This window comes from Anolis sagrei, chromosome 4 (assembly GCF_037176765.1).
Source record: "Anolis sagrei isolate rAnoSag1 chromosome 4, rAnoSag1.mat, whole genome shotgun sequence".
NCBI lineage: Eukaryota > Metazoa > Chordata > Lepidosauria > Squamata > Dactyloidae > Anolis > Anolis sagrei.
This window is the reverse complement of record NC_090024.1, coordinates 20,243,890-20,261,207: the sequence shown is the minus strand read 5'-3', so window position 1 is coordinate 20,261,207 and position 17,318 is coordinate 20,243,890. Positions and strand designations below refer to the sequence as shown.

The 17,318-nt window shown below is 38.9% G+C and overlaps 1 protein-coding gene across 1 annotated transcript in view; it reads right to left on the bottom strand.

The window, feature by feature from the left end:
* FAM91A1 (family with sequence similarity 91 member A1) overlaps positions 1 to 16,932 on the bottom strand; it is a 46,227-nt gene extending 29,295 nt beyond the window's left edge. Inside the window, exons 1-9 of the mRNA XM_060775848.2 lie at positions 16,733 to 16,932; positions 10,903 to 10,987; positions 10,029 to 10,180; positions 6,981 to 7,038; positions 5,804 to 5,871; positions 4,070 to 4,183; positions 3,167 to 3,257; positions 1,985 to 2,047; positions 1,161 to 1,267 (exon numbers count right to left, since the gene is read on the bottom strand). Of these exons, the coding sequence (XP_060631831.2) occupies positions 1,161 to 1,267; positions 1,985 to 2,047; positions 3,167 to 3,257; positions 4,070 to 4,183; positions 5,804 to 5,871; positions 6,981 to 7,038; positions 10,029 to 10,180; positions 10,903 to 10,987; positions 16,733 to 16,804 (810 nt within the window). The 5' untranslated portion in view covers positions 16,805 to 16,932. The remainder of the gene's footprint in view (positions 1 to 1,160; positions 1,268 to 1,984; positions 2,048 to 3,166; positions 3,258 to 4,069; positions 4,184 to 5,803; positions 5,872 to 6,980; positions 7,039 to 10,028; positions 10,181 to 10,902; positions 10,988 to 16,732) is intronic.
* Positions 16,933 to 17,318: the final 386 nt, after the last annotated feature.

Below are 17,318 nucleotides of genomic sequence, written 5' to 3'. Positions count from 1 at the left end.
ATAAATGAGTTGCAAATTAGACAGAGAAATAATGTTACCAGTAATGTCTAAGCAAACAAGGCCATAGTAGTATTTCTCATCATTAAAACTATTTCATAGTAGTAACCCTTAGAATGTCTCTAAATATTCAAATCCTCTATATTTTTTCCCAGTAATTGTTATAGCATTTTGGCAAAGTAGTTCTACATTAACACCCCAAGATTACAGATGAAATGATATCACATTTTCAGTTGCACAGTGGTTGAAGGCACACTTTGTATACAAATAGCCCCAAGTTCATCCCTGCAGCCCTAGGAAAGACGTCTTCTTGAAACCTTTCTCAGCTATTGTCAGGCTGTGTAATGAGCTAGATCAAGCATGGGTAAATTTCGGCCCTTCAGGTGTTTTGAACTTTATCTCCCACAATTCCTAACAGCCTGCTGGTTGTTAGGAATTGTAGGAGTTTAAACCCAAAACACCTGGAAGACCAAAGTTTGCCCGTGCCTGAGCTAGATAGATTCAATAGTTTGAGCACAAAGCACTTTTTGATGTCACTATGACAAATGCTTATAAAAAGTACGCTGTAAATTCATGCCCCCCCCCCCCCGCATGCTCTTAAAGATCACAAGCTTTGACTTCTTTTCCACAGTGACTGCATATTCATTAAGTATCTTTCCACCTATATATCTTTTTTTATATAAGGAATAGATTTGTGAACGCTTTCTCTCTTTTCCCTAGCACAAAAAGCAGCTGTAACTAAATTCTATACAAAAATTTTCTTAACTGCAGCAAAACACAAGTAGAAATACTTTAAAGGAGAAAACAACAGCATCACCTATGTGTTCATACTTATTGTGGTATGGAGGGTTAATCCCAGATCCACTTACAGTTTCATATTTTGGAATATTTCCTTTGAGAATCATGGGCTCGGATCCCAATGTCTGCTTGAATGATTTGTAGCATTTGTCTAGGTTGTAAAACCAGACACAAAATGCACTGGCCTCTATTCTAATGGAAAACTCTAAGGTATGAACTAAAGGTGGCAGGAATCCACATTTCAGTGAAAACAGAATATCTTTATTCTCACAATGGATTTTGAACCTTTTCTTAAGATAAACCTATACTATGACTTAATTATGGATGTTTGTTTACACAGTACAGCAAAGTGCTGAAAAACTTACCTCTGCTACATTTGTGTGTTCATCAATTGAAACAAATATCTTGTATAGCAGAGTTTCAAAATAATCACCCTGAACTCTGTTCATAACAAAACCTTCAAGTGGAGGCACTGAAATGAAAAGGGTATAAGAATATTAAGGCTGTGATATAAGGATATTTAAAAAGCCTTTTTGTTTCTAAATGAATTATAGGCACCAGAAGACTTTTCCTGCATCCCTATCTTAAAGAGCCTCTAATTCAAGTTAATGACATGGCCTAAATTTTACATTTTTTCTGCAATCACATTTTACAAAATGAGGATTTAGCAATATTACACCTCCAATACTATCTTGAAGCTTTTGGAATCATTTAAGTCACTAGAATATCAAAATCTGCACGTAAGATACCTATGCGAATGTTGCTACTGACATATATTTTGTATCCACACATTAATATTGTTATGCTTCATAACAAAATACACATATTTATTTTCAACCAGATTTTAACCAATACTAAACCACTGAATTGTGACAATTTTTTTACCGAATCCCTTCTGGAGTCTGCAGTCATTTTCCAAATAGTAATTTTCAGCAACCTCAACAGTCCACTCTAACCATCAAAATACCTTTCAAATTTAAATATCTAAATAAATCTGCTTCTTGTCTACTTCTGTTTTCATTTTTTAAAACATCAAGGGAGGCACTTCCACATATAGACAGATGTCTACACAGTTCTAAATATGACAATGGAAAGGAGAAGATAATGGCATATTATTAAATAGAGATTGTGTGCTACTTTTGTATTTCATGTGGTAGCATGCAGAAATTGCTCTAAGAAATGCTCATACCTGCTATGCAGCTGTCATCTGATATTGGTACATCAAGGTAAATAAACCCCTTATTATACAAGCCTAGCAGGAGAAAAAAGTATATTTACAAAATTATGATCATATTTATTTATTTATTTATTTATTTACACTATTTCTGTCCTACCCATATCAGCCCGAAGGCGACTCAGGGCGGCATACAAAGTCGACACAATTTGATGCCATATATAAAATACATACATTGATAAAAAGCAAAAAAGAAACATTACAGTACATTTAGAGACATAAAAACAATAAATAATAAAAAATTTAAAAACTACATCCTCTTGTTCAAATCCTCTTTCATTCCATTATCTTATTCCATTGGGTCATCTTTAACTTCTTTAACATTATACTTTTATGTCACACTAATGGTGTTAGGCAGTTGTCTGAAAACTGCATGTGAAATAAAGCCGGTCTTTAATGGAATTTACTATCTATTTTGTGCTACATTCCCAAACAATCTGACACAGGATGACCTGGTTCCAACTCAAAGAGGGCTGTGACCAGCCTCAGGCCACAAGAAGGCCCATCACAGCCTCTTGAATTCAAGTATGAAAATCACAGCCTCTTGAATTCAAGCATGAAATTGTTAAGAGAGATCTGCAGATAATATGAGGTGGGCAGTGGCTTCAGCACATCAGGAGCAGGTCTCCTTAAACTCAGATTGTTGGGAAAGCAGCCCAAAGCAGATGAAAATACTGTCGAAGGTTAAATAACAGCACAAGACTGGCGGTCAAGAAACGTAAGAGGAAGTTAAACATCTGGCTATTAGGAATAGTTGGCGTTGGAAGTCCAAAACTCCTGGAGGGCTGAAGTTTGCCCATGGCTGATCTATATAAACAACAGGCAGGATCCAAAGGTAGAGGTTTACCAAAGCCAGAAAGAAAGCAACCCTTCACTCCCCAATGGGGCCCACAAAACCTGCACTAGAGGAACATGATGAATAGAGTTTCTGACAAACACTGAGACCAGCTGACTCATAAACATTAAAAGGGGAAATTCCTCTCCAGCAAGCCCCTCACAAAAGCCTAAGTACTTGTTTGGACCACAGCCACCACCATCCCAAGTTAAAATCTTAGAGAATTATTATCCTAAAGCTATTACAACATGCAAAAAGTGCCCTTCTGTTTAAAAAAAGAAAAGGAAAAAAACATAACTTACTGTGAACTACATTGTAGTCCAGAGATCCAGCAAGCTGAGGACCTGAATCAATGATCTTATCAATAGCAGTTTTTTCAGAGGTAGTGCAAATCTAGTAAGAAATGTTTATATGAAATCACATACTTGATTAATAAACAAGTCTTTTTATTATTCCAGGGAGCATTTAGATTGGACTGATGAAGCTGCATAGCTCAGACTCATTTTGCAAGCCTACTGGTGGACCTACCAAGTAGAAAACTTTCAGTTAAAAGGCTTTTGCTATAACACCCAGTACTCTACTGGCTTCATACTATACCTCTGAGTTGCCTAACTAAAACAACTAGGAAAAGGATAAGGACTGATAAAAATAAGTACTTTACTTTGGACATCAACCAATAAATAAAATATATTGCACTATTATTTAATGAAATTCTTTTCAGATTACTGTACTTTCTGGGATTATGCCTCTCAGAATTCATCTGCTGATATGAGTCACAACGGCTGGAGATTCTGGGTATCATGATCCCAAAAATATATTTTTCAAGTTCCCTTTGCCATGTACTCAGACTAGTTCAGAGAGTACAACAAATGTATCAATGGCTATTAGTCCTGGCAGATAAAGATGAGACTTCCTTGTTCAGTTTATTGCTGAACATTAGATGCTGAAGACATTATAACAGACTCTGGACACATTCTTTTAGATATGGAAGATAGTGATACACTAACTTAATGGTGACTCTATGTTTGCATCAGTAAAATGCTTTTACAAGGAAACTAGAAGTAATTGACAGGGGCATGTTGTCAAATACAGAATGCAATTGTGTGATAATAAACAACCAATATTTTTGGAATTCCTAGTCTTGAGGGTAAGTTGAGTCTTAAATCTTAAGTTTGTTAAAACACAGAAAATTACTGTGGCAATACCTTTATGTCATCCTCTGTAATGTAACCAGCTTGTACCACCCACCAAGCCTCTACAGCAATCTCTACTGGCTTCAGGGGGAGCAGATCACGAGCAGTTTTCCTTCTGAAAAATTTCTGAAAATTGATATAACCCATTTGAGATTGAGATAACAAGAAAATAACCAATTCATTATCTTATTTTAGAGAAACAAGTCTGTATATACTCGAGTTTAAACCAACCCGAATATAATCTGAGGCATCTAATTTTACCACAAAAATTGAGAAAATGTATTGACTCAAGTATAAGCCGAAGGTGGGAAATGCAGCAGCTACTGGTAAAGTTCAAAATAAAAATTGATACCAATAAAATCACATTAATTGAAACATCAGTAAGTTAAATGTTTTGAATATTTACATAAAACTGTAATTTAAGATAAGACTGCCCAACTCTGATTAAACCATTACTCTAACCTTCTTCAATGTAAATGTGCTTATGTATTCGTCCAATAAGAATAAAGAGTAAAATAATAACAACAATAATAATTTTAAGAATAAAAATAGAGTAAAATAATAAATGTAATAACAACAACAACAACAACAATAAATAGAGTACAATAATAAATGTAATAAAAATAATAATAACAGAGTAAAATAATAAATAATATTGACTTGAGTATAAGCTGAGAGGGGCTTTTTCAGCATAAAAAGGGCTGAAAAACACAGCTTATACGCGAAATTATACGGTAATACATGCTCATATTTTCTGAATACAGTGCAACGAAAGTGGAATAGTCATCATGTGAAATACGTTCTTTTAGTGCATTTTAAAACATGCAGGTTTAAACTGACTGGAAAATACTATAGTTCTGTCTTTGTTAAATTTCAGACAGAAAGAAAAAAAAGAACGCATAACCATTTGCATTTCTGTAATGTGAAAGCTAGGTTCTTGTAAATGAATTCTGGGATGAGAATGCCATGACTAAGTGTATAGCTCTAAACATATACTAGATGTAAGATAACCAATCTTGGTTGATTGTAACAGCAACTTTTAACAGCTGTACAGACACCTTTTAAATCTATGCACACAATTCAAAGAATTGATTCTAGCATATGAAATTCTCAATGCTCTGGTCTTAACATTTTTGCCTCTTCCATGATACCCCATTATATAGTGACAATGCAGGATACATCCAGATGGTTTTAAAAGACCAGTAAATACTTTATTTATACCCCTCCCTCTCTTCCCAAGGGACTCAGGGTGGTTTCCAAAGTATAACAAAAATGGCAACCATTCAATGCCAGGGACAAATAAACAACATTCATGATAAAACATGAAATAAACTAAACTAAATATAACTTATAAATAACCAAACTTAACCAAGGATAAACTAAATAAACATAATAAGGGTCAAACCAATTAAAACATAAGACATTAATACATTAAAAGCCTAATAAAATATATCACAACAGCATGCTGAGGTGAGTATCCGATGTCTAAATGGGGATGTGTGTAAACCACGCTAATCCTCCTCCTCTCCATAAGCTAGGTTGCACAGGCGGGTCTTTAAAAGCTTTTTAAAGGAAAGGAGAGAGGGGGCCTGCTTTTAGTTCTTTAGGGATGCAGAAGATTGACTTCTTAAAATATGCTCTTGTCTTAAAGTCAAGTTAAACACCTCTAGATTAGACTGCAAAAATATTACATTAAACAGAGAAGAGCAGAAAGAAGAACCAAGAGGAACCAAGAGAAACACTTACTTTGGATGATCTACACTGGTTCATTAAATCGATGTATTGGTTTCTTCCTATGCCAAGAAGTCTTAGGCCTGGGGGGAGGATATTACATTTCTTAAAATAAAATTACTCCTCAAAACATTTTAGAAATACAAAAGCATATTTTTCCCAAATGATGATGCCCTTAATGGCTTCCACCTTTAGGCTTGCCAGGAAAAAATCAAATGAGGGAAATAATTACATAATGCCTTTGTGGGCACCAAGAACTTTGTTATTTGCTATTACAATGCATTTAGCTAGAAGCATTCATAAAGTTCCTTTAAAAACAACCACCATTACAAGATGTATATTATCTGGAGCTGCTCCATCATGCATTTACAACATTTCTGCGCAATACCAATACTTTACACTTGACTGCAAAGATGGCTTGAAAGTCAATATGTGACACATTATTGTACTATAGCTTGGAAATTTTTAAAAGGCTGTAAAAGGTTTCAGACATCACATACCTTTAACAAAAAATTACTTTAAAAAATAAATAAAGGATAGTAAATTATCTTAAAAATTGTGCCAGGATCTGAGCATTAATTATGGGATCAGCATATGAAGCAGTGGAAAATGGGGAAGATTTGCATATAAAAAACCAAGATGTGAATGATCTGTGACCACCTCCTTGAGGTAATATGAAGAATAATGCAGAAAACCAATTTCTGTCTTTGTGGGAAGAATAAACAATTCACATTTACAACAACAGAAAATACAACTTTGGACATATAGAGTAAGATATATAGGAATAATATTGTGTAGGAGTAGGAATCTCTAAAAATGTTGGTCTAACAGTTTCCTGTGGCCATATCTAACATGGCTGACTGTGGAAGACACAGTCTGAAACATCTGGAAGACCAAACACAATTGATATAATCTAAATGTGATTAGTATGGCATACGGCTGGGAAAACAAACAATTATTCAAAAGAGAAGTCACTTGACAGGTTGGCGCTTTAGTTCCGCAACTGGTGCGAAGTCTTTCATTTTCTTTTTAAGACATAAGACATTTGATCATTCTTTCAAAATATCCTCAAACAAATGTTCAAAAAGGACTATCATGCAGCTGTCCTTTTCAAACCAAATTAATTTTTAAGTAAGACTTTGGAAAGAATGCTTACTTAGCACATGGAAACAGAAGGGAGTCACATACTTACAATCTGCAGCAGTAAAATTGGGCAATGAATCATAGCTCTTTTCACTATTCATTATATCCTTCATAAAGAAAAAGGAAAAAAGCAGTGTCAGTTTAATTCTCTGTAATTTCTTATTTCATAGCTGTGTATATATTTTCAGCAGTACAAATGCTAAGTCTACTTCATACCTGAACTTTTAACTTACTGATATTTTATTTTGTTCTTTTGACATCATCAAGTCTAGAGTTATAAACATGCGGTGTAGTGGTTTGAGCACTGGGCTACTACTCTGGAGACCAGGGTTTGAATCACAGAAACCCATTGAGTGGTTTTGGGCAGATCACAATCTCTCAAGCTCAAGAAAGGCAAAAGCAAACCCCCGCCTAAACAATTTTTACCAAGAACACCCTATCATAGGTTCATCTTAGGTTTGCCATATGTTGGAAATTATGTGAAGTCACACAATAACAACAGCAAGTGTTATAAATTCCAATTCCCTTCCAATTGCAGAATCTCAAATTAGATATACAAGATCTAGGAGAGATAAATTTGTGGCTTAGAGATTACATGAAATTCCACAAGTCTAATCTTTTGGTTGAAATATTTTTGGCTGATGGCGTTCCCTTTATTGCTTGGGACAATGGTAATCTCATTGTAGTTTTGATTCCCCTTCTGACTGGAGGTATCTTATTAAAAAAATCAGAAGTGACTTATTAGCATTGCTTGGTTGAGACAAAATCATTACTTGGGCTTAAATCAGGACCAAGATGCCCATAAACATGGTAAAAGAAATTTTCCCGACAGCAAGTACAATTGGCATGGTCAGCTGTCGGAGACTATGAAGCAATTTGTCATCCATGGGATTTGGAGAGCAACATCCCTCCACTGCATTTTTTAAATGGCCCAATTATTCTCTCCAAAGTAGAGAAGCAAAATTTTGCCATTTTTAAAATCCTCTCTAGGCCATTTTTGGTGCAAAAGATGCCTTTATTTCAACTGGAAGCTGGAAATAAACTTCTAGATTGCAGAGGAGTCAGTCAGAGCAACTATCCTTTAGAAGCCTATAAACAATCTTAGTGACCAAGTTCTTTTTAGGCTCCCCCAGCAATATGCATTAGAAGTGAAGCTGTGCTGTAGTACTACGTCTATTGGGAAATATGTGCAGTCACCAGAGTTGGTATAATTGCCCTTCCTTTGCAAAACCAAGAAAACGTTTATTTTTCAAGAAGGAACACCAAGTTCCTAAGACACAAACTGTTCTATTTCAATGGAGGAAGTGAAAGTAAAAGAAAGTGATGCACAGCAGTGCTTCCTCAACTGAAACATATGAGAAGGGTAGAGAATGTTATATCCAGTTCATACTATGGCATTCCCATAACTGATTGCTGGATTGGCCAAAGATTCATATGAACTCTCACCATCTTCATACTTTTGATATAGACCTATCCTGTATAATGCGGAAGCTGGCAGGTTTGAGAGTTATTTTCTTTTGTGGGATCTCCAAAGGTATTAGTTCAACTAAAGGTAAAGGTTTATCATTATATTAAGTCTAATTGTGTCCAACTCTGAGGGGTGTGTGTGTGTGTGTGTGTGTGTGTGTGCTCATCTCCATTTCTAAGAGCCGGGGATGTCCGTAGACAAGTGTCTACGGCCAAGGTCATGTGGCCAGCATGACGCACTGTTACCTTACCGCAGAAGCAGTACTTATTTATTTACTCACATTTGCATGTTTTCGAACTGCTAGGTTGGCAGAAGCTGGGCCTAACTTCAGGAGCTCACCCCACTCCCTGGATTAGAACTGCCAACCTTTTGGTCAGCAAGTTCAGCAGCTCAGGTGGTTTAACCTGCTGCACCACCAGGAGTTCCATCTTGTCTCCTGCATATGTCATCAGTTGGGGACCCCTCCCCCCATCACCAAATGCTGCTCTGGGTAGAGAGAGAGAGAGAGGGCCAGAAGACAGTTCCACTTTGTCTCCTGTGCTATGCTTATAATATAATATAATATAATATAATATAATATAATATAATATAATATATTGTATATACATATAAGATTTATAATATTATAGTGTAATACAATATAATGCTAATAATAATACATTAGAATTATATATTTTATATTACACGTAATATTACTAATAATATTACAATATAATGGTATAGTACAATATAGTAATATATAATACTGATATTTTACTATACTAATAATAAAATATATTGTGTGTGTGTGTGCGCGCATGTATCTTGTAAGCCGCTCTGAGTCCCCTTCAGGTTGAGAAGGACAACATAGAAATGTCGTAAATCAATAAATAATTAGTTCAATGAATGACTAATAAAATAATTATAAATGGCAAAGTGTGACACTAAATCCACTTTCCTCATGAAGAAGTATGCAAACTGCTCTGCACTCCACCACTGTTCTGTACATAAATGGCCTTTTCTATAGAATTTGATAGGTAGCCAAGATTATTCGTTTTTATTTATATTCTATCTTCCTTCCAACAAGCTAAAGACAGAAAACATGGTTTTCCTCCTTCAAAATTTATTCTCACTAAAGAACTCTGGGGTAGTTCAGGCAGATGGACACAGAGAGAATAATTGGTTCAATTTCATGCAGCAAGTTTCATGGCTCAGTGGTCACAAGAACATGGATCTCTCAATCCCAGTGCAACACTCAAACCACTACGACATACTTTCTCTCACATAATGAAACAGTTCCCAGCAGTTACAAATTTCGTCTCTACCACACTATAAATGTTTTTGTTCCAATATTAAGCACAAATTAGTCTTGTTCCAAAAAAAAAAAAAAGTAGGGTTTTTTGGGGGGGGGGGCAGGACTCCTTGTGCTGTTTACAGTTTTGGAAGTTCCTTCATAAGAACGATCTGGCTACAATCCCAAAGTGCAACTGCCAGGGCAGCTCGATGGAGATTGTGTTTCCGAACACTTATTATCAACAGCATGCTGGCAAAAAGCTAACAGTAATGGGCACATGACTCTGTTCTGGCAGGCATTACGTTAGGCTATTGGCAAGAACTGCTAGAAGAACACAATATACTCATGAAACTCACCTCCATTATTCCTGTATAATATGAAAAAGGTGTTATCCTTAAACCTTTTACCATGATGTCAGATAAGTGGTATGGGTATAACATGAGATGATCTCTACTGTACTTTAGCAGCTCTTCATAGTATCTGCGCTCATCTTTCTTGACATGCTTCACTGAAAGAAAAAAGAAACAATGGTACATTGACTAAGAGCTTCCACCAACTAGTGGCAATTTTGATTTTTATGTTGAATGGAAGACTTGAAAAAGACCAATGTAAACTTGGAAGTCCAAAGGAGATTTGGAATATATTCTGGATACTGCTAGCCCATCAAAAGGGGAGAAAAGCACAATGAAATGCATCACAAAGTTGCATAAAGGCTATTTTGCAAAATAAAAGAGTCTTCTTGCAAATAAGAAAAACTTTCCAAGGCAAGTTTTAAAGCAAGACCAGCCAACAAGAAGTGGTCAGAAGCCTGCATCAGCCTGAGTTGTGTGTACATTCACAAACTAATATATAGCATCAAATTAAATATCTGGAAGAAAAGTAATAAATATATCTCACCTAGGCCAATATATTTATGTTTTTAGTTGTTTTTAATACAATGTTAACACATATGACTTTCATCACATTTCATCTCTACAACTCAAAGAAACATACAAATTTATATGATCTCCTTGTTACAATAGTAAAATATATTTCAATGGAGATCAAATACTTCTTAGCTGTCCTTATGCCAGTTTGAAACATCCACATGATGTTGTTCCCTCCCTTCTTCGTATCGGATACTCTCCATTAGTCATTGCAGAAGTGAGCACATCTCTCTGATGCAACTATTGTGGGCAGCAACACCCCTTAAACAAATCCTCTTTCCCTATTTTGTACTGCTTCACTCACCTAAGTTATTCCGGTACCGTAGCTGATTGCGGATACTATACAACACAACTTGCTTCTCATATTCTCGCTGTGAGTTTCCAAGACCCTATAAAGAAATATTCATTTAGAAAAATTACTAAAGGTTTCACATAATGTCTTGGTGTTATTCATACATTAATCACTGGTTCTGGGAACACAATGATTGGAAATAAACATTACAATTAGGTGTACTTAAGATTAAATACATTTGAAGGTTTTCACGGCCGGAATCACAAGGTTGTTGTGAGTTTTCTGGGCTGTATGGCCATGTTCTAGAAGCATTTTCTCCTGACGTTTCGCCTCCATCCATGGCAGGAATCCTTAGAGGTTATGAGGTCTGTTGGAAGCTAGGAAAATTGGGTTTATATATCTGTGGAATGCCCAGGGTGGGAAAATAACTCTTGTCTGTTTGAGGTAGGTGTGAATGTTGCAATTGGGTTTCAAGGTCTAGCTTCTTACTGCCTGGGGGAATCATCTGTTGTACTGAACACACTGTTTGGTCAATGATCATAGAGAGGTGATAAAATAAACTTTGTTATAGCTGCAGGAAAAGCATTTAATGATGCACAGCATATAAACTCATTCTCTCTGTCCTGCTGGTAGCATGCTGGTACCACCTGGTTTAGCATTCTGAAAACAAACCGAAGTAATTCTTCATTTACATTCTGTCCTCGTGTTGTTGCAAGGACGAAAGCAGAAGCTTCCAAAGTAGGTCCTCCACATTTACAGGTTGGACTTCTTTGGATCTGATTTACTCACAGATTTTATTACAATGCTCTGTCTAGGAATCTCTAGGTCCTCTACTATAATTCCAAGGTCAACAACAAGCAGAGGTTGACTACAGGGTTATGCTAGAGGACCTAAAGATTTCTAGATACATGTTCTCTCAAGTAGAAAAGTATTTTTTTTAATATAAGGTTTTCATGTTTAAGTGGGTCCTGTGTCCCTCATCACAGGCTCCATCTACACCAGTGGTTCTCAACCTGGGGTCCCCAGATGTTTTTGGCCTACAACTCCCAGAAATCCCAGCCAGTTTACCAGCTATTAGGATTTCTGGGAGTTGAAGGCCAAAAACATCTGAGGACCCCAGGTGGGAACTACTGATCTACACCAACCATTTAATGAAGTTAAAAGCTAGCTGCAAACTGTTTGGCAATAATTATGGTTGACTAATGCTCATCAGTGATTTGTGGTTTGTGTGGGAATTTATAATATGGTTGTGAGTGCTAAAGAAGTTTGTTATTCTCTACCTAAGAGGTGATTTTATAGTCTACAATACACTGAGTTTTATCTAGCAATGTAGCCTTAGACTGTTAGATTTATTCAGTTTACTTTACATGCATACACACTATGTTTTCTCAGTTACAGAAATAATTAACTAAAGAAAGTACAGAGCTCCTATCACAAAGCACTACATACAAGACGTATACTTAGTATTTTTATTTACATTACCACAAAACATGTGACGAGAAAATACCAGCTGGTTTATGAACTGGCATAGTCTTTGAATATGTCACACAACTTCCCAAAAAACAGACTTCTTGATTGAAGACCATGTTAATATTAAAAGGAAAAACAACTACACATTGACCTTATCACAGTAGGCATTGCATCAACCATAACCATTGCCAAACTGCCTCTATTTTTCTCAATCAAAGGCTGGTGGTGAAGACCAACAATGAAAAAATGGAACAGAAATGCTGTTAGAAGTATTAGAAGTATTAATTTAAAATTATCACTTGTCAAAGACAATTACTGTATGTACAATTTTGCTCAAAAGAAACAGTAAACAATAGCTTTCAGGCATAATTGTCCAGGGGCAAAGAGTATTAAACTACTGGGGTTAGGGACCAGGATTGCTATCTTTTGAATGCTATTTATAAAACAACTATAAGGGCCATGTACAAATCTGTGCAAAATAATAAACCCAGACCAAATATTGCAAAAGTATAAGAAACACAAGATAAGAGATTGTGGGGAAAGGGATGAGACTGTGTGTGAAGTCAGCATGCAATTATGGGATTTCACCAAACTTCAGATAAGTATATACTATGTTTGTTAGTTTATACAAATGCACATGCTTAAATCCATCTTGGGAGCATCTTAGAAAGGATTAAGTTAAAGCGTGAACAGATAGACAAAATAAAAACTTTAAGAAGCTGTGCTGAAACAGCATAAAGCTCTCTGTAGCCCCCTGGTTCCCAACGTGGGGTACATGCCTCACAGGGGGGCAATTTGGTTTTTAAGGGGGACAAGTCAAGAATGAATTATTAACAGTGAGGTTTTTTGCATTTCTTATGATTCTAGGGGCTTTATATAAAGTATATAAATATAGATCCTTTATATAAAGACAGTGGTTCACTGGTGACAATGAAGAGGGGGAAAGCCTGCTCATAAAGAAGGAGTGGAGAGAGCATAGAGTGAACTAGAGAGCGCATGAGCACAAAAAAGGGAGGACACTTTCCAAACACCCCACTCCTCTCAGTTACAAGTTATACAAAAATGTCCTTTTGTTCTGTGTATAAATGTAGCAAGAAATCTGTGGAAAAAAATCCAAAGCACAATTATTACTTGCATAGATAAATCAGTATTTTTGTATGGGTTCTTGCATAATTTATTATTTATGTATTTATTTCATTTGCTTATACCCCGCCCTTCTCACCCCGGGGGCGGGGGGACTCAGGGCGGCTTACAGTAGGGGCACAATTTGATGCCCCAGACAATTCACTGCAATACAGATACAATCAATTCAACAATTAACTAAAAACATCAATACATAATAAAATCATAAAACAATCTCATGCTCAGGGTTCAGAGTCCATATATTCATTCCATTCCATTTGTCCTTGTCTATCATCAGATCCTTCAGTTAGCTATCAGAGTGACCAAAGGCTTGATCCCAGATCCAGGTCTTCAGTTTTTTCCTAAACACCAAGAGGGAAGATGCCGATCTAATCTCCCCGGGGAGTGAGTTCCACAGGTGGGGGGCCACCACTGAGAAGGCCCTGCTCCTCGTCCCCGCCAGTCTCACTTGTGCCACTGGCGGGGTCGAGAGCAGGGCCTCCCCAGAAGATCTTAAACTTCGAGGTGGGATGTAGAGGGAGATCCGTTCGGACAAATACACTGGGCCGGAACCGTATAGGGTTTTGTAGGTCAAAACCAGCACTTTGAATTGTGCTCGGAATTGGATCGGCAGCCAGTGGAGCTGGCGCAACAGGGGGGTGGTATGCTCCCTGTACGCCGCTCCGGTGAGCAATCTGGCTGCTTCTCGCTGGACTAGTTGTAGTTTCCGAGCAGTTTTCAAAGGCAACCCCACGTAGAGTGCGTTGCAGTAATCCAACCGGGATGTGACAAGAGCGTGGACCACCGTGGCCAGATCTGGCTTCTCAAGGTACGGGCGCAGCTGGCGCACAAGTTTTAATTGTGCGAAAGCTCTCCCGGCCACCGCTGAGACCTGGGGCTCCAGGCTCAGCGATGAGTCCAGGATCACTCCCAAGCTGCGAACCTGTGTCTTCAGGGGGAGTGTAACCCCGTCTAACACAGGCTGTAACCCTATACCCTGTTCGGCCTTACGACTGACCAGTAGGACCTCTGTCTTGTCTGGATTCAATTTAAATTTGTTAGCTCTCATCCAGTCCGATACAGCAGCTAAACACCGGTTCAAGGTCTGGACAGCCTCCTTGGTGACAGGTGAGAAGGAGTGACAGATTTGGACATCATCTGCGTAGAGATAACATCTCATTCCGAAACTCCGAATGATCTCTCCCAACGGTTTCATGTAGATGTTAAATAACATCGGGGACAGAATTGAACCCTGTGGGACTCCACACAACAACGGTTGTGGGGCCAAACAGGTGTCACCCAATAACACCCAATAATCTCACTAAATACAATTTGCAATGAAGTTAGACACTTCAGTTACCCTGAATTTGATGCAGGTGACTCAAATCAATTTCTTTCAAGTTAATAGCCTTGTATACTTCCTCCACATTTAGAAATAACCCTGGAAATAATCCCTCTTTGGCCGAGTAGGATAGTCTTCCAGAATCCGTATTCTTGTGGGTCCGTAGGTGACTGTGGAGCCCTATTCTTGATCTGCATCTTCTTCCACAGTGAGGGCATTGGTTTCCAGGTGGAAGGCGGTTTCGGTCGGGGCTGGCTTGACACGCCTTCCACTTGGCATGGTTCTCTCTTTCGCCCTCCATTCATGCGTCTTCAAATTCTGCAGCATTGCTGGTCACAGCTGACCTCCAGCTGGAGCACTCAAGGGCCAGGGCTTCCCAGTTCTCAGTGTCTATACCAGAGTTTTTAAGGTTGGCTTTGAGCCCATCTTTAAATGTCTTTTCCTGTCCACCAACATATTTTCCGTTCTTGAGTTCGGAGTAGAGCAACTGCTTTGGGAGACAGTGGTCGAGCATCCAAACAACGTGGCCGGTCCAGCAGAGTTGATGGCAGAGGACCATCGCTTCAATGCCGGTGGTCTTTGCTTCTTCCAGCACACTGACATTTGTCTGCCTGTCTTCCCAAGAGATTTGCAGGATTTTCCGGAGGCAGTGCTGATGGAATCATTCCAGGAGTTGCATATGATGTCTGTAGATAGTCTACGTTTTGCAGGCATATAGCAGAGTTGGGAGGACAATAGCTTTACAAACAAGCACCTTGGTATCCCTATTATTATTATTATTATTATTATTATTATCTTTATTTGTACCCTGCTAGCATCTCCCAAAGGACTCGATGCGGCTTACAAAGGCCAAGGCCTCAAAACACAACATAACAATACAAAACCTAAAGCAAATTAAAAACAGTTAAAGCAATATTAAACAACAAACAATAAACAATACATCAAGACACTATAAAACTGGGCCAGGCCAGAGTAATGGGTACAGGATTAAAAGTGCTGATGTGACAGGTGATATGTAAGGATTATAGGGTAAGTGCAGTGCGCAATAATCTTAATTCTAATAAAGTGCTTCTGGGACTTGTTATTGGAGTTTTCCTATTCCTATCCCTACGGATGTCCCGGTCCTCAAACATTCTCTGCTTCATTTGGAAAAATGCTGCACTCGCAGAGCTCAGGCGGAGTTGTATTTCGGTGTTGATGTTGACTTTGGTGGAGAGGTGGCCGCCAAGGTAGCGGAAATGGTCAACATTTTCTAACGTTACACCATTAAGCCGTATCTCTGGCATTGGGGATAGGATTGCCTGGTGACTGCTGGAACAGCACTTTGGTTGTCTCAATGTTCAATGACACGCCGAGCTTCTCGTATGCTTCTGCGAAGGTGTTTAGAGTGGCTTGTATATCTTGCAATGTGGGCTAATTAGTATAATTTCTCGAGCGGTGTTGGTTATAGACATTCAGTGATAATGCGCCATGTCTCATTATGGGCCACATCCACTGTTTTAATGTGGTGAGATGCATTTCACCCTGGGCATGCGTATTCAGCAGCAGAGTAGCAAAGCAGAAGGGCAGGTGTCTTCACTGTGTCTGGTTGTAATCCCCAAGTTGGGCAAGTCAATGATGTTATTTCTAGCACCCACTTTTTCCCTGTAAGTCAAGCAATGCTTCTTGTAATACATATCAGGATATGTCAAACTTGGGCCCTCCAGGTGTTTTGGACTTCAACTCCCACAATTCCTAACAGCCTACGGCTGTTAGGAATTGTGGGAGTTGAAGTCCAAAACACCTGGAGGGCCCAAGTTTGACACATAGGGCTGAAGTATATAATGGACTACGGGTCGCTGAAGGGGTCAATGTACCGCGGAAAGCGCGCGCTGTTCCCTACGGGTGCCGGGAGGGGTCAGCCAGTACCTGCTTGACGCTGGCGGGGAGGCGGGCCCAAGGGTAGTTGTGACGGATGTGGAACTCGACGTCCACATTCATGGCAGGCGCCCCCCGGATTAAAAGGGGACGTGGCGGCGGCCTCCTCCTCCCTCACAACCGCCTCTGCTTCGGACTTCGCTCCAGCGCAGCCCTCCTCCTCCGCCGCCGCCCCGCCCCCTTCCTTCTCCTCTCCTCACGGCGCGCTTCCGCGTTACAGGCACCGCCTCCTTCAGCCGACGTCACTTCCGGTTGTGTCGCCTCGCGAATCTACAAGCCCCGTGATGCTTTGTGTGACGTCAGCACGACTGGCCAAAGGGAGGGGGCGGAGCCTTGGCTGCTGGATCTTTTCCTCTCTATATCTATATATCTATTCCTATAGGAGTCCCCGGTGGCGCAGTGGGTTAAACCCCTGTGCTGGCAGGACACAGGTCACAGGTTCGAATCCGGGGAGAGGCAACAACTATCAACTCCAGCTCCTCATGCGGGGACATATGAGAGAAGCCTCCCATAAGGATGATCATCAAATCATCTGGGCGTCCCCTGGGCAACGTCCTTGCAGACAGCCAATTCTCTC